General features: G+C 45.1%; 1 protein-coding gene across 1 annotated transcript in view; it reads right to left on the bottom strand.

The window, feature by feature from the left end:
• Positions 1-21,926, bottom strand: part of IGF2R (insulin like growth factor 2 receptor) — a 1,757,136-nt gene that overhangs the window by 1,656,236 nt on the left and 78,974 nt on the right. Inside the window, exon 3 of the mRNA XM_086927157.1 lies at positions 12,343-12,464. Within this exon, the coding sequence (XP_086783283.1) occupies positions 12,343-12,464 (122 nt within the window). The remainder of the gene's footprint in view (positions 1-12,342; positions 12,465-21,926) is intronic.

Here is a 21,926-nt window from a genome sequence, read left to right as displayed (position 1 = left end):
CCCAGCGGCCTTGGTCACATGGCGATACAGATTGCTTTTTGCCCATTTAAAGTGATAACGTGCAGTCACATGTCAAAAAATGATGGACATAGAAAAAATACTATATGTTTAAATACATTTTGCCTATACTTTCTCTTGGTGCCAATACAAAAGTGAAATAACTGTATAAATACATAAATAAGTCACATTTTGCATAATGTATCAAAAGATTAAAAATATACATATACTACTCCAATTCGTTGTGCGAAGAGTACTACCAGTTTGATAAGAATTGAGTATAACTGCATAAATGCATATAACTCTTCAAGATGGCGATGAGAAAGAATATACCATGTAGTCCATCAAATCTATTAGCAATTATTGTGCGAAAAATAGTGCTCACCCTTGTGTATTAGATTATAATACAAAATTATACTGTTGATCACTGCTATTTAATGATAGTAGTGAAAAAAAGATCCAAAAAAAGGAAAAATTAATTTTATCTATGTGGATCTTTTTTTAAAAAAAAGAAACAAGAAGAAATGAATTCATGACGGAAATTGTACCAGCCAGATAAGGCTCGGGGGAAGAGAATATGGAGCCTTAACTTACTTCTGGTTCCATTGTATCCTTCTTATCCTTTGCCATGTTATTGCACTTATATTTAAAGTGACCTCGTGTCAATTGGAAAAAATAAATATAATTTCTTCCTCTAAAGTGACATCGTGCAGTCAAAGTGCAAATACAGTTAAAGTGGCTGGTGCTGGAGGTTATACAGTACTGAGGTAAAGGGGAAGGGAAGTCTAAACCCTATTGAAACAGTGCTTTGCTTCCATTTTCAAGACAAGATACTTACATACATCATCAATGTTGCACATATAGAAAAAATCACACCATAAAAACAGTCTAAAAAAGAGGGAATCGGTAACATGACTAAAATCAGCTATCACATCAAAAATCAGGATAAAAAACACATTACCCTAATATTTATATCTATATATATATATATATATCTATATCTCTTCGAGCAACTCCGGCACACACAACATTTATTGGGCCAGACTCCGACACCGCCATTCTAGTGATTCAGTAAGCTTTTTTATTCTTCAAAATTCAAGGCTGTAACGAGGTTCAGAAGGATCCCCTGCCTTGTTCACACAGCGAGCTGATTTCTTACAATGACTTTTAAACTCAATGCAAAAAACTGTTTGTCACACCGTACCATTGACATAGACAACATACTTTCTCAATGCACAGGTTATGTTTCCCATTTTTAACAAGTTTCATTATTACTTTCATCATAATGCCTTTCTTTTTCTACACACTTTAAATCATGGTTTCTTTTTTTCCTGTATTACTTATTTTATGTTTGCCTTAATTTTTTTGTTTTGCTTGATTTTTTATACTTTACATATTTTTATTTTCAAAGTGTTCTAATTATCCCCTTCTCTGCAACAGACCAGTCTACATCAGACCACTTCACTCTATGCCACCCAACTCTAGAAGATCCTACTCCACTCTAAGCCCCTCCACTTTATGCCACCGTACATAACAAGCTATTGTTCTCTGCGATATGCCGCTTCACTCCATGCCACTCCACTCTAGAAAACTCTACTTCACTGCATGTCCCCTCACTCTACACCACTGTACGAGACTCCACTGTACCCGCCACCACAGGACTCTACTGTACAACACTCCACAACACTGTACAACACTCTAGGCAACTCTACTCGACTAAACTCCAGTTAACTCTACTGTATGCCACACCAATCGTCTGTACTCTTCCTGCTCACAGAAGAAAGAGTAACTGAACTGGGGAGTCAAAACAATCAGGGGCATCCTCAGGTCCGTGCCCTCCAAAAATAATGCATACAATAGTGGAAGTAATTTCTCCACCTTTCACTCAGTTATTAACAGCATTTTAAAACCTGGAGAATTTCCTTTGGAGAGGAAAAAAGCTTTTATTCTTCCCCTTTTTTAAAAACCCAACACAAGACCCCAAAGAGGTGAAAAATTGCCGCCCTATCTCCCGTAAGCCCCTCCAGCAAAGGTTCAAGAAAATCATAAGAACATACGTGGAGGACATAATACTGGACTCAGCTTAATTTGCCTTTAGACCAAATCATAGAACAGAGTCTGCTCTGGATGTGTCCACTGACCAAGTGAGAAGTATCTTGCATGCAGATGGGAAGGCTGCCTTCATCATATTAGACTCGTTGGCAGCCATCGACACCTGAAACCGCGATATCTTGATGCCCCGCCTGGTTGAAGTGAGCGAAAGAACAATGATGGTTTCATGGTGAGTAGTTGTGCAATATAAAGTTACTGAAACTCCGTTAAAGTGTTATGACTAGAATACTGAGAAAGGAAATATATTGTTCTGTTACTGGTGGTATTATAAACCAGATTAGATAAATGGGGGGAGGACAAAGAAAAAAACATGTACCCGATAAGTACAGTTTAAATGCAGATGAGACCGGGGACAGAGATTAGGTCACACTTTGCCGGGTATTTGCCTGCGCCTTGCTCTGGCTGGCAAGACATCTTGTAGCGATAAATACTGAGTTGTGCCACGGGGTCCCTTGTGAGCCACTGTACGGAGGAATTAATGTTCATCCCTGTACTCTGAAGTGAAACAATTTAGAAGACTCAGCAATACGTTTATTGGATTGGGGCAAACGATGTCTAAAAGATGGGCGCTGCATCTGTGGAAACAGTAATAAATAAAACAACTGGGGGAGCAACGAGGTGTGACCCGGGAAGAGGCAGCAAGACACTGGAAGGAGAGAGACTGCCTGCAGATGCACCCATAAGGAATGCTGGTTAGGAAAAGCAAACAAGCAACATAAGTGAAGAGGCTAAATATAAGATGAGCTACTGGAAATAATTCTGTGCTCTTGGCTCTGTCCCAGAAAACACACTAAAGAGACAAGAAGAGATGTGGTGTAGCAGTCAGAGCCGCCAACTTCAGACCTGGGGACCACGGTTCAAGTCTGGGCCTTGGCTCAACATCCTGCGATTCTGGGCAAATCATTTAATCTCCCCGCAACTGCAAAAAATGTATGTGTAATGTAACTGGTGCTCATGTAAAGCGCAAAGTACATTTTATTAAACTACAAGCATGAGACTTTAACTCGTAATAAACAAATAACAATTACTCTTCCCTCCCAAGATAAAACACAGAAAACGGTGAAATCTAACTTGCTGCAGGCTGCAAATTGCAAAACTCCACAAACAGACTGAATACAGAGTTATCTCCTGGCTTTCAGTGGTGAGTAACAGATCAGGTGGACTGGGTAAACAGTTTAAAAGAGGTGTGATTTGGTTCAAGGAGCGCTGAATAATAAAGGTGTAAAGCAGCCTTCCCTGGCACTTGCAGCAAGATCATGCTACTGCTGAAAGTAAATCTGGCATAAGGGTTTACTTTGGTCTTGGAGGGAGGGGAAGCGGAGGTCATGGAGGGGTCTGGGTGAGATACGTACAAGCACTAACGACAACGGGGAAAGCAACAAGAAAAAGTCCTTGCTGATGGATACTGCTTGCACAACGTGCATTTTGAAAGGGGACAAAGCTGTAAACTCAGTTTCCCAAAATCACATGAACCCAAAAATCCAAGTTGTTTTCCAGTTCTAAAAGTCGCCAACTGTAGCCATTGTAGAAGTCTTGCCTTGGGGACAGATTTTCTAAACGCCTTAGAGTAATTGAAAGTAAACTAATGTTTACTTGTTAGGTAATTGGTTTGGTAATAAGCAAATCCACTACAACGAATGGGTGTCCTATGATGCAGTCGAACAGAATGTATTTAGGGTATATGACATCCTTGCTCCACCATTACTGGATTTGCTTAAAGCGCCCTCCATTCAGACAGCTTAATGGAGCTCTCGGAGAGAGGGAAAAGTATGTGGCGTTGAGGCCAGAGAAGCTGACTTTAGAGCTGGGGAACCTGGTTCAAGTCTCTGGATCGGCTCAACATCCTGTAAGCAAATCACTTATTCTTCCTGTTACTACAAATAAAAAAAAATATGAGAAGAACTTGCACCAAATAAAAGAAATGTTAAATGTAAATTCTAAGAGAAGCAGAGCAGCACAGTCGCCAAGAAGTGCTTGTAATTAAAATAACAAAAAAGTTCAAGTACATGGAAAGGAGTACTTCGGCCTCGGGACACTGATAAGAAAAAGACACGGAGAACAGCAGGAAATGGTATGCTACAACCAATAGAAATGGAGGAAAAGTAAGCGGCAAGCACATGAATCAATGAAAAGGAAGGGGTCGGATGTAAGTGCCTTTTAAGATTTATATTAAGTGCATTAAGATTTCGCAAGCACAGCACAAGCGCTGTGCAGGAAAGCCCTAAAAAAGGGAACATATTAAACTCTGCAGAGGCATTTTGTTCGCTAGGGGGGTGAATACCAGTAAAAAGAGGGATATATCCGTAGGAAATAGGTGACTTTTTTGTGAACTTTTATTAAATAATTAAAGAGATAGAGCATTATTTGTAACAAGGGAGTACAGTGACATAACCTGATTTATGGTTCAGGCTCCCTGAATTTACATTTCACAGGCCAAATCAGCAACAACAGAATGCATTTCCTAGACGTTGAGGTTTTTATTTATAACAACAAACTTGAGACCAGACTATTTAGGAAACCCACAGCTGGCAACACTGTGTTGCATGCTGCTAGTCACCATCCGGGACATCTAATACGCAGCATTCCCTTTGGGGAGATGCAGCGTATCCGGTGCATATACAGCACACAAGTGGAATGTAACTTAGCCCAGAGGGCAAGCAGAGACAGCTTTTTGGCCAGAGGTTTTACTGCAGGCATGGTTGACAAAGCCATAAGCAAGGCCAATGGGTTCTCCAGAGCATTCCGCAAAAAGCCAGGCCGATGAGCGACACATTGGTTAAAAAGTAGTCTGGAATTGGTTGTTGAGAAATCTTGGATCAATTCCAGGAAGGGATTCGTCAAATGTTCTGTCTGCAAGGCTTGCAGACAAGGTGTCAGTAAAACATCTCACAGAGTCTCATTTCAAGATGCCCCAGTCTCTATCTCCAAGTTGCTCACTTGCATGACCGAGTTTGCGGTCTAAGTGCTGGAATGCCCTTGTGGCCTGAAATATGTGAGTAGTACCAAGTTGCAGGCCCACAAGAGGGTACTTCAGCACTTTAGAGAGATACGAGGCAGTGGCGCTTCCTACCCGGTGGCACGTCACTTTAAGGAGTCTCAGGACAATAATTCCAATCTTCTGAGAAGTTGAAAGTGACTTATTAAGCGCTCTACTACCAAATGGTTTCTTGGCGCTGCAGAAAGAATATCCTGAGGGAAGCACATGGAAAAATTAAGAGGTGTAGGCTAGGGAAAACTGATGGGTCTTAAGGGCTGATCGGAAATCGATGTATCTAGGAATGGATCTAATGGCGAGAGGTGGAGCATTCCAGAACAGGGGGGCAAGCGTGAAAAATCTGGATCCGCCATGTTTTTTCCGGCGATAGCGGGGGACACTAAGCAGGTGTAAAGTAGAAGAGCGTAAGCATCTTCTGGGCTCATAGGCATTTATTTTTGAGTTAACAAAAGCCGGAGCTGTGCCGGCAAGCGACATGAAGGTCAGACAGCCCATCTTAAACAAAGACCGTTCCTGGATGGGGAGCCAGTGGAGGGACGTTAAGCAAGGGGTGATATGGTGTGACTTAGGGAGCCTGAAGATTAGGCGAGCAGCTTGATTTTATATCAGCTGCAAGCGGCGTCGCTCATATGCGGGAATACCAACGTACAGGGCGTTGCCATAGTCTAGGCGAGATAAAATCATCACCAGAACTATGAGTTTGAGAACTTCAGTAGAGAAGTAGCGGGAAATTTTACGGATAGTCCTCAGGGATAGAAAACACGATGAGACAACCGAGCTAATCTGGGAACGCATAGATAAATCTTGCAGGATTTTGATGCCAAGAGTTTTCGCAGAAGCAGAGAGCGTGGGCGGTGAACCTAAAGCAGGGGGCCAGTAAGCAGAAGTCCAGGGGTTAGAGGAGCCACCAATAAGAACGAGTTCCGGCTTATCGGGGTTGAGTTTTTACTGATTGGAGTTTATCCAATTGTAAACAAATGTCAAAGTAAGCGAAATTTAGAGATGGAATCAGGGGAGGAAGAGATGTCAAAAATCAACTAGAGGTCATCGGCATAATTAAACACCAAGACCTCCATTTCCTGTAAAGAGGCCCTAAGAGGATGTATGTAGAGATTAAAGAGGAGGGGGGATAAGGACGAACCCTGAGGCACCCCACAGGAGACCGAGCAGGGGGGGGGGGCAGAAAAGCCCTCCAACCGAACAGCCTGAGTGCGACCCACCAAAAAGGAGGTGAGCCAGGCTAAGGCCGATCCCCGCACACGGCGCCCCCGATAAGGTTGAGAAGGATGGAATGGTCGACCGTATCGAAGGCGGCGGACAAGTCGAGAAGGACCAGAGCCTGTGGGGAGTTAGAGTCAGCACTTCTCCTGAGCTCGTCCACCACAGAGAGAACCACGGACTCCGAGGAGTGGGCGGGTCGAAATCCTGCTTGATGAGCAGCCAAAATGTGGTTAGCCTCAACATAAGTGGAGAGACAAGAAGTGATATGGCTCTCCATGATTTTACTCAGCAGCGGGAGCAGAGAGGTAGGTCTAAAGTTGGAAAGAAGGGTGGCGTCCGCGTCCAGCTTCTTGAGGATAGGGATAACCGTGGCTGATTTGCATAGGTCGGGTACCACTTCCTGTGCAAAAGAAGTGTTAAGAAGAGCGATAGGGGGTTCAGGACTGCAGGAAAAAACTTCTCTCAGGACATGGGCAGGATAGTGGTCGGCAGGGGAGCCAGACTTGTCTTTCCCTAATAAGGCAAGGAAGACCTCCTTAGAGATCAAAGGGAAGTGATTAAGGGCAGAAAGGGCCGGCGACGGTACGGGGCAAGAAAAAGAAATGGGAGGTTGAGGTATGTTGCGTTTGATAGTGACTATCTTTTCAATGAAAAAAATCACTGAGGGGGTTACATAGAGATTGGGAGGGAATATATAACATATTTCATGTTACCAGTGCCAGCATTTTTCGAACTTAGGCCCTTGCCTAGTAGTCACAAACGTTTCCTCTGTGCATTTGTCATGTGCTGTATGCTAATTACGATTTCACGCACGTAGCACTTTAAATTTTGCCCTTTCCTCCACAAGAGTCATGGGATCAAGGCCTCCTGAAGGCCGAAATAAGTTATGGGGCCCGAAGGGTATTCAATAAAGTAAAACTCACACCTCTTAAATGTTTTGGCTGCATGCAAGTTTAATCCTCAGAGGATCTGGTCATGCCTGGTTTAAGGTGAGCTGAATTGCCCAGTGTCGAATATGCAAGCCAAAATTATTTTAGATCATTATGGGATAGCACGAGTTCCCTCAGACTTTGCTAACAAATCTAGGCAGCAAGAACCAGGTTCTTGGACGAAAAAATATTAGAAGCTGTATCTGTAAGAAACAAAATACAACAGAAACACTGTTTTTTAGGCTGTTCTTCACACTATTGCTAACTGTAAGGAAACAGGCTTTTTGCGCCCCCTCCCCCATTTTTGCCCCTATTTAGACCTACTAGCTGCCGGTTTTTTAGACTCGGGGTCCACGGAGGCCTGCTAACCAGACCTCAGTAATTGTGTTCTAATCCCTTACAAAGTGTATATTGAATTAGCTAACCCCAGTTGGCAGAGAGTGACTCACTTATAAGTCCCTTGTATATGGTACCCAGGGCACATAAGGCAGAGTCCACCAAGGGCAGCAGCACGGATTTTGCCTCAACGGGTGTGTAACAAAGTACTAAATGGCTCCAAGCCTGCCACTGCAGACCGGACCGGGACGGGTCCAAGATGTTGTCTTCCAGGTGGCGGGCCAATTGCTTGTTGACGATGTTCTTGAGGACCTTTGCCGGGAACGGGAGCAGGGAGATAGGCTGGAAGTTCTTGAGGTCCTTGGGGTCTGCCTTGGGCTTCTTGAGGAGGGCGTTGATTTTGGCATGCTTGCAGGAATGTCGTTTCGAAGGAGATGTTGATGACCTTCCGTAGTTGGGGTGCGATGGCTGCGTCTGCTTTGTTGAATACGTGGTGTGGGCACGGGTCTGAGGGAGATCCTGAGTGGATGGAGTTCATGACCTTGCGTATCTCCTCGTTGTTGGACCAAGAGGTCAGGCAGATGATGCTGGTGGTGTTCACAGGGGAGGTGGAGTCTGGCGTAGTCGGGCAGTTGTGGTGTTGAAGCGGTCATGGATGTCCGTGATGTTGCGGTGGAAGAGGATGGCTAGTGAGTCGCATAGTTCTTGTGCGGGAGGGATGTCCTTGGCGTTGGAGTTGGAGAGTTCCTTTACGATGCTGAAGAGCTCTTTTCTGTTGTGTGCGTTTTTGTCCAAACGGTCTTTGAAGGAGGATCTCTTGGCTAATCTGATGAGGTGGTGATGTCTGCGGTGGCTTCGTTGTGGGCTGCGTGGTTGTCCAGTGTGCGTTCGTGGAGCCATATTTTCTCCAGTTTCCGGCATTCGTGTTTGGAGGTCTGGAGCTAGTCTGTGAACCAGGTGGCTCTCTTGCTGGCGTGGCTGTTGGAGGGTTTCTTGAGCAGGGCGAGGGTGTTGGCGCAGTCGTCCATCCACTGTCTGAGGTTGCGGGCTGCGGCGTCTGGGTTGGTGGGGGTCGGTGGGGAGGTTCTGGGTGTGGGTGGTGATCAGCCGGTCTTCGGTGACTTTGCTCCAGCAGCGGGGAGGCAGCTGTTGGGTGCGGTAGTGCGTGGTTGGTTTCTTGGAGGTGTAATGAATGCAGCGGTGGTCGGTCCAGTGGTGTGGTCGAAGGCGACGTGGGTGCCTGTGGCGAAGACTGGGTCCAGCGTGTGGCCGGCGGCGTGGGTGTGTGCGGTGACGAGTTGTTTGAGGCCGAGGTTGTCGATCAGGGTGGCTGAGTTGGCGTTGTTGTTGTTCGAGGTGGAAGTTCAGATCCCCGAGAGGATGTAGTCCATGGAAGAGAGTGCGTGGGTGCTGGCGAGGTCGGCGATGGAGTCGCTTGACTGAGCCCGGGGTCCGGGGGGGGTCTGTAGATGAGTGTTCCTCTGAGGGTGGTGTTCGGATCGGTGTGGATCCGGAAGTGCAGGTGTTGTCTTCGGTGTTGAGGGTGTCATCTGCGTGGGTGGAGACCTTGAGGGTGGACTTGTGGAAGATTGCTATTCTTCCTACGGTTCCGTTGGTGCAATCCCTGCGGGTGATTTTGTTGCCGTCCGGGATGGCTATGGCGATGTCGGACGCCGAGGAGTCGTTCCACCAGGTCTCGGTCAGGAAGGCAACGTCTGGGGCAGAGGTGTCGAGCAGATCCCAGAGCTCGACGGCAGTAGAATAAGACTACTGAGATGGGTACTGGGAGGTAAAGAAACTGAATAGAAATTGTTTAGAAGAGGAATATTCCATGTAGAGCATAGTGGTCATATGCCAACAACCTACTTCTATAGGAACACTTCTTACAAGTAAGGTTTGTTATGAGTTTTGTGCATTTTATTTTCATTGAGAAGTAAATCCTGTTCTCAAAAAAGAACTAAGATTTTCGCAATATCAGTAAAATGACGAGGTGCTCATATGTAGAGATAGCATAGTACAAGTGAATAAAGTGAACGTCTGGTACGCAAGTGCTGTATACCATAACAATATATACATGTGACTGATAGAGACAATGTGATGTTATCTACAACACTCATTATAGGAGTATCGAAATCCACAATCAAATAAAAAAAAAAAAAAAAAGAGTCCACGGTTGAAGTTGTCGATGTTTTAACCCACAACGCAAAATTAGATTAGAAAATGGTCATCATCTGTAAAGAATAATGTAGGAGGCACCAAAGGGATTGTGGCAACAGTCCTACAATGCTGGATATGTCTAGCTCTGTTGGTTCATTATCAGGCTTGCTACAGAGGCGGCAAGCAAAATTGGAAACAGTTCTACAATCAAGAACTGCAGGTACATCATAAGGCTTGCGGTGGAAGACAGCAAGCAAAATGGTAAGAATTTGGCTATGTATGGTGAGAGGTTTGGGAAGGGAGTCACAACTTAATTAGGTTCCCAGCACACCAGGTCAGAAAGTAGTAAGAAATCTGAAGTTGCTCCGGATAGCTTGGTCGACCATATGGTATTGTTTGGAAACCTTGTTGTACTTCGTAAGCTCGGTCTGGCAACAAGTGGCAGTGTGAGTATTAATAATCACACATCCATGGCCTGACATAAGCCGTCTGAGGGATCGGTTTTATATGATGCAGGACGCGCACCGGCCAGAATGTCTTATGATACTACGTTCTTGACCTGGAATACAACTTATTTTTACCTTGGCGGGCGGTTCTTCGGCGGTCCCACTGCAGTTCCTTTGAATAAGGCACTGCAATTGGAGCGTCAAAGGCAGTTCCTGTAGGGCATGAACTGTCAAGTCCATGCCCTGCAGGAACTGGGATGCATGAAGAAAGGGGGCACAACATGTGCCCCCCTGCATGCACCCTGTGTCACATAGGTTCCTGTAGGGCCTCCTGTGTTTCCTCACTGCCACACTTTCCATGGCAGTCACACCGCCATAAAAGTGTGGCGGTTACAAAACTCAGAATATTCTTGGCGGTACCACAGTGGTACCGCCAGCATACTAGGTGCCTCAGACCGCTGCACAACATCCAGGGATTGTGGATCCCTGGCGGCAGCATCAGTCCTGTGCCAGTCCAATCGCCACAGTCATAATGATCGCCAGTCTGGAGCTCCGAGGACCTCCATCACATACAGCCTAACTCGTAATAAGGGTCTCAGATTCAATAGCCCATCTGAAATATTTGAATCCTATCCGAACTCCCCCCCACCCCCTCCCCATAATCCTTCCCTCTGCCTGGCCACTACGAACTTTAGTACGTTTAGGCACAGTGGGTGCTGCAAAAAGGTGGGATTACGAAGATGTGCTATTTGCGAGTGATCGTAGCCGGACCGAGAGTAACTACTGAATGAATAGGGTAGAAGAGGGTATGATTGGTATTCCAATCACCATCCAACTTGTTCAAGCCCGAGATGTATTCTCTCCACCTTCTACTATCAGTGAGGTGCACTCCTGCCCAACCGTTCAGAATTGTCCACCTGACAAATCCATTACCTTATGCAAAGGGTGTTGCTTACCCTACAGCAGCTTGGGTGACTCTGGCTTCACCTTCGACATCTGCAATGGTAGGTGTGGTTCTTACATACCTGCTGCTTTAGACTTTCATATCAACTTGCAAGTTACACTTACTTGCTGAATAATTAAACTATAAATAAGGCTCTCCTTCTAGTTACAAACATCCTGCAGCTGGACGGATCCAACAATCCTCAGGCTCCGATCAAGACCCCATTTTAATAGGGGTGCCTCAACCCCTTCATCTAGGATGGGATTAATCACCTGTGCTGACAATATCCCATTAGTATTCCCAGAGTTCATCTCCCTCATCAGGGGGCCAGGCTTCCATCAGTCTTGCATTATAGTCCCAAAAACCAATTAGTACTGGAAGTGTTCACACATGGATATTACCTGCATCTTCCTGGACACTCTGCACCTTCCTCATGATCTTTGAGATGCCCTTCAATTGAGTCACTCTGCTATAGAATTTAATAATGGTCTGCGGCTGTGATTTCTCTTAAAATTTTATACAGAAAATATTTTCATCCCAAGATGGGATCTCCTTCAGTTTGTGCCCAATAGCAGTCACCAAAGTCTGTAAACCACCTCCGACCCTTCCTACTTTAACTTTTAATCACAGGCTTGTAAAATATCTGGAAACCTTCGATAAAATTCATCATCTTCTCCAATATTATGAAAAATGGTCATGACAGATTCTAAACTGACACCAGCATAAATCCCCACGAGTGGAAGCCAGATTCCAATATAGACGTTTCAATATTTGCCTTTGGTGTGGAAGGAAACCAAGTCAGAATAGCTTACCTCCCCGCACAGCCTCAAATCAATCAACCTAGTCAAGCAAAGGTTGGCCCGAAAGAGAACAGCAAGAAAAACCTTGGTTTGTATGTTATCCCCTAGATACCTATGGTATTTCTTCTCACACAGCTACGCCAGTCATTATTGATGGGTCAGAGGAAAAAATAGATTGTCTGATGGGGTGGAGAATTAGGGACTCAACACCCTCTCTACCACACCAAAACAGTATTCTTTCTCCAAGATCAAATTTCTTAATTCTGCTTCAGGAATCCCTCCACCACCCAAATACAAATTACGGAGAGGCACAAATATCAGGTCTGTTCTTTTTATAAAACTAAGTGGGTGGAACATAAGATACAACATACACAAATTATTATTTCTTAGAAGGATTTATACTGACCAGTGATTTTCCACAAATGAAGTTGATGTTACTTTGAATCGTATGCTGCACGTCTGTTGGGCAAGTAACTGAGGTGTTGAAAACCAAGAGTAATTCGGAGTTTGTTTTCAAAGCTGCATCTCCTGCAAAAATATGAACCAGCCAACAATTGCCTGTTAACTGGTGAAGATATGAACACAATAAATTGTTATAAGACCATGTTAAATGTAGCCACTAACAGGACATGCAGGAAAGTGTAGCTCGTGTCCAGCCCACAAACACATGCACATTTTAATTTTCATAATAAAAAACAAATCCAGGACTTCAAATTAAAACTCTGTGTTGCAACCACAATTGTTGAAAATGCTGGGCTCTTTTGAAAAGAATCCCAGATGAATAATCATGTTTACGAAGGGACTATCTAGACTTCACAATCCACCAGCTAAAATGTGTAACATGCTTACATTCGAGTCATCCAGCTTACCTTCTTTTCTTCTCTATGGCTCTAATACTTTGGGATTGGGTGTGAATAATAATGAGATTCTGAATAACTGAGCAGCCTCTCGTTTATTTTACCGTATCAAGCTACCTCTACATCCACTCAAACAACCAGTCATCAGGACTGGCTGTGTGATGGACAAAACCCAAAGCACAGTTTGCTATTTCGTGAAACGAGAAGGTATGGAAGAACCAGAACGCCGCATTTGAGAAAAAAACAGTCAGTGTCTCTTTGTTGCCAAACAGAGAGCTGAAATCAAATAACTGTTTCTACATTGTACTGTCAGCCCACTTGTTCTAAAGTCTCTGGTTTGGCGGAACTGTATGATCAACTAGAAAGTTCAGTTTTTTTTATGCAATAAGAGGGTCTTCTTTTCTGTGCCTAATATATACCAGATTTAAAGCTGCCTAGATTGCAAACAAAGCAAGTTTAAGATTCGTGTGAGAATACATAGTAAATGCAATTTATTTAGAAATAGCTTAGAAGGAAGCGTTCCTATATCATTTGAGATGACCTATGTAATTTTTCGGAAATCCTGTGTTGTTCATATCGGCCCGGGCAGTTTTATTTGAATAAAGGCTTACATCATTTGCAGATAGGAAGTTTATGTCAGGGCAAGTCAGGAGAAACTTTTTGCCCCAACCTGCCGTTGTCCGATTCTAAAATTAGTATGAGGTTCAATTGCTTAAGAAGGCTGAAAAATATTCAAACACAGGTTACATTCTTAATGTGGCACATGTGGGCTTGGATGTATTTTGTGGTCAAATTAGAAAAATGGATAAGATTCCAATTTTACATTTGATTTCCAATCCAATTTGAAATTAATGCAGTTTGAGCTGCAGCAAGTTCGTTTGCAAAGCTGGTATTAGAAGTTCTGTGTGTGTTAAATGGGTTTGAATATGGACAAGAACGATTGCGGAGAGGATAAACTGAACACATTTCTTGGAAGCTCCATGTCAAGCAGTGAACGGAAGTTAGTTTTAAGGTTTGAGGTTTTGGTTTTAGGTGGGGGGTCCCAGCACTTATTACTGGGTACCTGCACTTTTTCTGATCAGACATTTCCAAAGAGCAAGAGAGGGAGAAACACACAGAGGGGAAAGAAGGAGAAGAAAGATGGAAACCCAGTCACAAAAGGGAGAAAGGAGAAACCTGCAAGGGTGAGATGAAGAGGAAGGGAGTGGATGATTGTGGGTTGAAAACTATGCAGCCTTAGTATTAAGTTGTGCAAACATTTATTAGTGCCGGCTGCATGTATTTTTAGGCACAGAGTTGGGCACTTGCACTCATTGTTTTACAAATCAAGCACTGGAACTCACCCTGTCTGCATGTAAAGGAAGCACTGTTAAATGCTAGATTCCAGCCAGTTAATAATGCCTTCACAAAGGCTATTTTATTTCACAAATTATGCCCAAATGAGATCCAGTAGAGAGTGGAAAGGGTAAGGTGAGGACATCAGGACGCACCATATGTAACTGGCTCAATTCTGGATCATAGAGGGATACTGGAAAAGGATAACACAACACAGAATGGGAACAATTCACCAACCCCAAACCTTGTGTAATGGGAACAATTTACACAAAGGATTGAGCTAAGAAAATAGTGAAATAGTGGATATTATTTATGAGAAAATAATTGGAGCAATGTGCATTTGGCCAAGAGAATACACATTTACTCAACTGTAAGCCAAGCTTAATAAATTGCACCTATTGACACACTGGACACCACTTGGAGGGAAAGAACGTATAAAAGATCTGAGATCTATTCCTTGAATTTTTGCAGGAGCTTTTAGTCACGGACAGCTGCCTGATAAAATATTATTAGAAATAAAAATAATGCTGGGGGAGACTGCGATTTAGAATTCCTTTGGAGTAAAATATATACCAGTAAGTAACACAAATCAAGTGAGTGAATGAAAAGAATGTAGTCAACCCGCAGTTGTCAAATAGTACTTTTATGTTTATATACATATAAATAAACCTAAGTAAAACCAAAAGCAATAGTATCACCGATAGCCTAACAACTCTGCAATATTCCAATTTCTACTATAAATTTATTTGCAATACAAGTTCCTAATCCGTAACATAAAGGGACATTCAGGTGGATTCCCATAAGTGGGTAAATAAAAATGAGAAATGTTCTAACAAAGGAATTTTCACATGGTTGAAGCAATTTCTAACTTTGGTGTATAAGGAAGTATCCACTTAAAAAAATGCATCAATCTTAGTTCACAGGTACACTCACATGCGTAAAATGTATATATATGGAACTTCTACCAGGTGGAAAATCTATATACAAAAATCTGATGCTCATCCTCGTCCATTCACTAGCTTGCAGCAATTACATGTGTGAGACCTCCTGCTTCCTGAGACACCAAACCCACTTAATTCAATCATATAAAAGGCTCTCGCCCCACCACACCTTCGTTTTTTTGGTGTCTCCTTCGCTTACTGCAACCCTTGCTCGAGCCTCGCTGACCGTTGTAGTTTCAAAGTTTCGTGTTATTAAGGATATGGACCCAATGCTGTGGCTACAAAACGCGGCTCTTCAAGGAAAGGCAGGTGGACTTCAGAATCGTTGATTTTGGAAATATTTCTAAGCGGAGGGAGCTCGTCCATTATTTTCAGGAACCATTCGGCAAGAAAGAGCAGTGTTGCTCGACTGCGCTCTGCTGCAGAGCAGCTGAGACTCACATCATGTAGTGATGCCTTGGCGGAATCAGGCGGTCCATTGCAGCAGGGAACAGGGTGACTATTCCTTCCATTCATCTCTCATGGGAGGCGCTGCCATTATGAAGGGCACAGGGGAAGCGGCGCTTCCCTTCCAGAAGCTGCAAGGTCCCGTTTGGTATTTCTTTTTTTTAAATGTACTTGCAATGATTATTGCCAATTTCTGATTGGATGGTCCAATGCTGCCAGTTTCAGGGGGCCTTCATTGGATTACAGTACAGTGTCTGTCATTGGGTGAATGCTGGGCACTGTACCCATTTGAGGGTACAATCTGCTGGGCTTTGCGTTTCTACAACTCACTGCAGAATGATGTCTGGCAAGCATACTGTGAAGAGAAAGCATGTCATTTAGCCTTCATCTTCTTCAGCTACAGCTGATCGATTACCTCCTTTGCTGCTGCAGTCCGAGGTGCAAGATATGATTGAGGTTGCAGTGGCAAAGGCTTTGGAGGCTTCCAATAGGGAGAAGGGGGGCATGTCATCTCGTGCGCATGAGTCCCTGGAATCATCATCGTCAGGCTCAGAGGAGCCCTCTATGTCTTCAGGCAAATATCTGAAAAGAGGAGATGTGGGACTCGGTCTCCAGTACAACAGAATCTGCAATTTACTCCTTTTCAAATGGAAAATGAGAAGGAGTCTTCATCCCCACAGTACTCTAAACCCTGGACCACAGTAATGCCGTTCTATGGTGCAATCAAGAATATGGTGAAGTCTAGATGGAAGAAGGTAGATAAGGTTCCTGGTCCAAGGTTCCTACAGAAACTGGTTATGCTGGAGGGGTGAACAGATTTTTCCTAAAAATGTCAAAGTGGTTGCGACATTGGCAACCCTAGCTGGCAAGACCCCCATTAATCCACAAGACTGTACCCCAACTTATCCTTCAGACAAAAAGATTGATCTGGATTTTAAAAAGTCATTTGTTGCAGAGCAGCTTGCTCTAAAGGCCAGCCTGTATGCAGCATATATAGGAAAATCTGTGGTTCAAGATTTAGATCAGTTGGCAATACAGGAGGGGTCTGAGTGTTCAGAACTGTTATCTGGTGTGGAGCAGTAGTCCAACTTATTGGCTGATATTTCATCAGATATAGTCAAGGCTAGTGGAATGTCCTCAGGGGTTTGGAGGGCCAGCCAGATGCCACCTCAGGATGAGGGATTGGAAGACGAAGCAGTGGAGAAGTCCGTCTAGATGAATATTGTTTGTAAGAGGAATAGGATGTTTGGCGAGCAGCTGGATTCCATGATTTCCAAAACCTTTAAGGACAGTAAACATACCCTACCGTATAAAAGTAGGTCTGACTTGAAAAGATTCTGATATCAGAGATCCAAGTCCTCACCTCGTAAGGAATTGAAAGGGTACTCTTTCCACAAACGGAAGTATCAGTCAAGGCATTTTTCACCAAAGAAAGATTCCAAAAAGAAGCGGCCAGTACAGAGGCACTACTGACAATTACTGTGGATTCCTGGTTGGTTGGAGGCTTCTTCATTTTGTGGAGGTTTGGCGTCAAGATGTCACAGACAAGTGGGTTCTCAGTGTGGTCAACAAGGGCTATGCAGTAGAACGCTAAAAGCTTACCCATGCACGAGGATCAAAGTAATTCATCTCCATGAACGGAGTTCAAAACGTCGTGTTCTGTTCCAGGGTGTGGACCTATTGCTCCAAAAGAGGGCGATTATTCAGATTCCTCCAGGAGAAAGAGGCTTAAGGGCCTATTACATTCTCTTTCTAGTACAAAAGATTTGAGGTGCATACAGGTCGGTGCTGGATTTAAAAGGGGATCAATGCTTGGGTCCAGACTCTTCATTTATGAATGGTGACATTGCAGTAGATTATCTCTCTGGTAAGGCCAGGAGATTGATTGGCATCCATAGACTTGGAGGATGCTTATATCCATGTTCCGGTCAAACCCTCTCATCAAAAATGCCCTAGAGGATGCCCATTATCAGTTTCAGATCCTTTCTTTCGCGCTCAAATAGTCCAAGAGGATACATGTCCTCAGTGGGGACCCGCCCGCTGTACCCCAGGACTGCCCTATATAAATTACCACAGTGGATTTTAAATATCTGTGGATTTTCTTAACGTCAGACCAAAAACTCTGCTGCGACCACAACCTGCTCCCCACCACTACAAAGACTAAAGCGAGATAGAATAGTCTGGAAAGCACTCGCTCTCACTGTTGGCAGGGCGGCGCTTTTTTAGAGGATGTCCCTGCCTCGTTTCCTTTATGTGTTCCAAAACTACCCTGACCCGGTACCTACGCGTTACTTCAGGGAAATAGAGGCCTGCAGAGGGACTTGCTGTGGGGAGGGAAATCTCGTACTGCACTGAACAAACTCACCCTTAACTGGTATGACGAGGGGGATCAGTCTTCCTGACCTTAAGAAATACTACTGGGTGGCTCACCTTGCGGCTATTAATCACGGCACATATCGCTGCATAGACGACGCCGGCTATACCATGGACTGGTGGCTCCTCCCAAGAGGGAATTACAAATGAGCCCTTTATTCTAGACCCCAGCGATTCCCCCTCACTGGGCCAACTAGACACTCGGTACAGATCTGGCACGCAGCAACTAAAAGCCTGGGATGGGAGCGGAAACTGACGCAAGCAACACCCCTCTGGGACTCAGAGGCGCTAGGGGATCTGTGGAAGTCGAAAGGGATGATAAATGGGATCTCATCGGAATTTCGAAAATCGGAGACATGTGGGTGAAGGGCGACATTTGCCTCCCTGCAACAGAAACACGAGCTCACTAACCCAGAATACTTTTGTTACCTCCAAATGTCCGCCATGCTCTACAGTCTCACCTAACTAAAGGTTCCTCCCTCCCCCAGAATCCTCACCCCTCGAATATAGGCTGCTTGATGGACACTTACCAGAAAAAGCGATCTCCCTGACCTACAGAATAAATAACACTGAAGACCCCCTCCAGAGCACCAGGACGAAGTGGGAAAGGAATGGCTCAAATTAGTCTGCGAGGAGTGGCAAGAGGCACTGGCCTCCCCAAGGGAAGTTGCAATCTCGGCCAGACTGCGGCTGGTCCAGCTCAAAATACTGCACAGGGTGTACATCACTGGACCTTGCCTGGTCCGCATGGGGAAGGCAACAGGGGGGAATTGCAGATGACAGTGTGGTCATGAGGGCACGTTTATGCATATACTGTTGGAATGTGATTGTACTCCGGTGTACTGGCGCCAAATACATGCTGTCCTTAGCGAAGTGTTGGAACTTATCATCCGCCCTGAAGCAAAGAGATGCCTTTTGATTGTATGGTAACTCACGGACCTGAGCAGTAAGGGTAAGATCTGGGTCACACTAGGCCTCATGGTAGCAAAGCTAAACATCGCTCAGCTGTGGGGAGCCGCAAACCCACCCACCATAGCAGAATGGATTAAAAACATGGACTAGTGTATTTTCCAAGAACAAAACTGAATATTTGGTGAGGGGCTGCCCCAAAAAGTGCTCAAATCTGGGGTGCATGGAACGCCTACCGGGGGAATATCTCCTGAAGAAACCTTCGGCAGACCCCGCCACTGCAGCCAACTACCGCCCCATCTCCCTGCTCCCTGCACTGGCGAAGGTCTGCGAAAAGGTTGTCTTGCGGCAGCTGAACACCTTTGTGGAGGAGTCAGGGGCGCTACATCCAGCCCAGTCGGGCTTTAGGTCATCCTTCAGCACTGAGACAGCTTTGGTGGAGGTGGTGGAAGCCATTAGGGAGTGCACGGACAAGGGTGGCAGAGCGGCGCTAATTTTATTGGACCTCTCTGCCGCCTTTGATACGGTTCCTCACCAACTCCTCCTGGCCCACCTCACTGAGATAGGCATCACTGGGGCTGTGTGGTCCTGGCTGGAATCCTTCCTGGACTCCCGCTATCAGCAAGTCTGGATGCCCCCGTACTCCTCCTCGGCCAGGCTTGTTCAAACCGGGGTCCCACAGGGCTCTACTTTGAGCCCACTTCTTTTTAACATCTACATGACCCCGCTGATCTACCTGGCAGAGGAGCTGGGTGCAAAAATTATGGCCTACGCCGATGACACCCAGCTCCTGTTTACATGGGGCAACTCGACATTAGAAACTGATGTCGCACAAAAATGCCTGGCAGCCGTTTTCACCTGGTTAGCTCATGCAAAACTCAAATGCAATGAGGGAAAAATCAGAGTTTTACTATACGGTCAATTTCCAAGCCAATTCACTGAATTAATTTGGCCACCTGATTTTCCCCGTCCCCTCTCTGAAGGTGGCCCAGCTAAGAACTTGGGCATATGGTTTAACGCAGATCTGAGGTTTGCAGAGCAGATCAAGCGATTGACGGGTGCCTGCTTCGGGACCCTCAGATCTCTGAGTAGATTCTTTCCTCTCTTACCCCAGCCAGCTAAAGAAACGGTCGCTAGGGCCCTTATATTGTCCCGCCTGGACTATGCCAACGCTTTGTATCTGGGTTCCCCTTCCTTTCTGGTTAATAAACTTCAGCTTATCCAGAATGCTGCCGCAAGACTCCTGCTGGGTATCTCTAGACGAAACAGCATAAGACATCAATTGGCTACTCTTCACTGGCTGCCGGTGGCTCAAAGAGTCCAATTCAAGGCCCTGGTACTCACGCATCGTGCCCTTCATGATACTGGTCCTGCCTACCTCAGGAAAAGAGTGACTTTTCATGTCCCAAGCCGCCACCTAAGGTCGGCTTCCCAACGAAGGATGGTAGTGCCCCGCTTCCGGCGAACCAGACTGGGCGGTCAATCCTTTTCGTTCAAAGCCGCTGCCCTCTGGAACTCCCTCCCTTTCACTCTCAGGGACACCAGAGACCTTGGTTGCTTTAAGAAGCTCCTTAAGACACATCTTTTTAAAATAGCCTATTAAAATTGCTTGTTCGGCTGTTCAGCTCTCGATTTCTCTGTGGTTATGTTTCGCGCCAGGATACTCTCGAGTAATTGTGCGCGCAATAAATATCCTTATAACATAACATATAACATAACATATCTGTAGCCCTCCACGCAATTCCCTTCCTGATGACTTGACCTCACCGTAAATGCTGTAACCCACACTATACCATTGCTCTGTCCTTGTTGCTAATGTGATTACTAATGTATTATTGAATGAATTCCTCTTGACTGCAAATTATCATGCCGATTCATGATTAATAAAAAGAACTAGAAAACAAAAAAATAGTCCAAGAGGTTGTTTACCAAAGTGCTGGCTCCGTTGGTGGCTATTCTACTTGAAGAAGACATCTTTTGAGCACTCTTATCAAAACGACTGGTTGGTGCAGGCTCTCTTGCTGGAGGTACTGTTGTCCCAAACTGAGAGAGTACTGGCAGTCCTGAGTGTCCTGCGTTCCTCATCAATTGTAAGGCTTCCTTGCGTCTGTCCCAAGATCTGGTATACATTAGGGCACATTTTCAGACTCTGCTGGGTCTAATTTGTTTGCCAGAGCACAAATGATCAAACTGCAGGGTCATGTCAGGTGTCTGCTGGCACACAACAATCCAAGGGTAGAATCTTGGCTCCGTGTCCAGGAAGACATGGAGTCTACAATATTTCTGGTCCCATGGGCTCCGTTACATCTTCACACGTTGGTTGCTTGGATTCTGAGTAATTGCGATCCAGTGTCACACAACTTAGCGAGCTTAATTTCTATGTCTCAATGAGTGAGGAGGGATCTAGCATGGTGGTTAAATTAGACACACCTGTTGCACGGGATACAGCTAGATCCTCCTGATTCTGTCATTCTTACCAAAAATGCCAGTTTGTCAGGCAGGGAGGACGTTTTGCAGTCACAGGGCTGTTGTACTCACACTGATGTAGACCATTACTCAAATTGGAGAAAGATTAATGCCATAAGAAGGGCTCTTCTTGTGTTCAGTGCCCAGTTGCAGGAGACGGCAGAAATGGTCAGGACCGACCATGTCATCCCAAATGCCTATGTGAACAGACGGGGGACCCGTTCCAGCACTCTGGGAAAAATTTCACGCAAAAGGTTTTAATGGGCTCAGGAGTCTCTGCTCTCTCCAGTGGCCATTCACATTCCGGGGCCAGTTAATAGGATAGACAAGTTGCTTAGCTGGGACATTCCATCCTCGAGGGACTTTTCTCTGGATCAGAGGGTGTTTTCTCGCTTGACTCTCCAGTGGGGTCTTCGTTGTGGATTTGTTTGCTTCCTGGAGAAATGGAAAGGTTCAGAGATGCTGTGCCAAGGAGAGGGAGGTTCAGCTTGGGCGATTAACGCACTGTTATGTCAGTGGCCGGAGGGCCTGGTGTATGCCTTTCACAGTTTCCTCTTCTCCGGCCACTTTTAGTGAAAGCAAGGATTTGGGAGCAGAGGCAATTCTGGTGGCTCCTGGGTGGGCGTATGCCAATTGGTTTCCCTAGTTGTTGAAGCAGAGGG

The sequence above is a fragment of the Lissotriton vulgaris genome, chromosome 6 (assembly GCF_964263255.1).
Source record: "Lissotriton vulgaris chromosome 6, aLisVul1.2, whole genome shotgun sequence".
NCBI lineage: Eukaryota > Metazoa > Chordata > Amphibia > Caudata > Salamandridae > Lissotriton > Lissotriton vulgaris.
The sequence above is the reverse complement of the archived record's forward strand: the minus strand, read 5'-3'. Positions and strand labels throughout refer to the sequence as shown.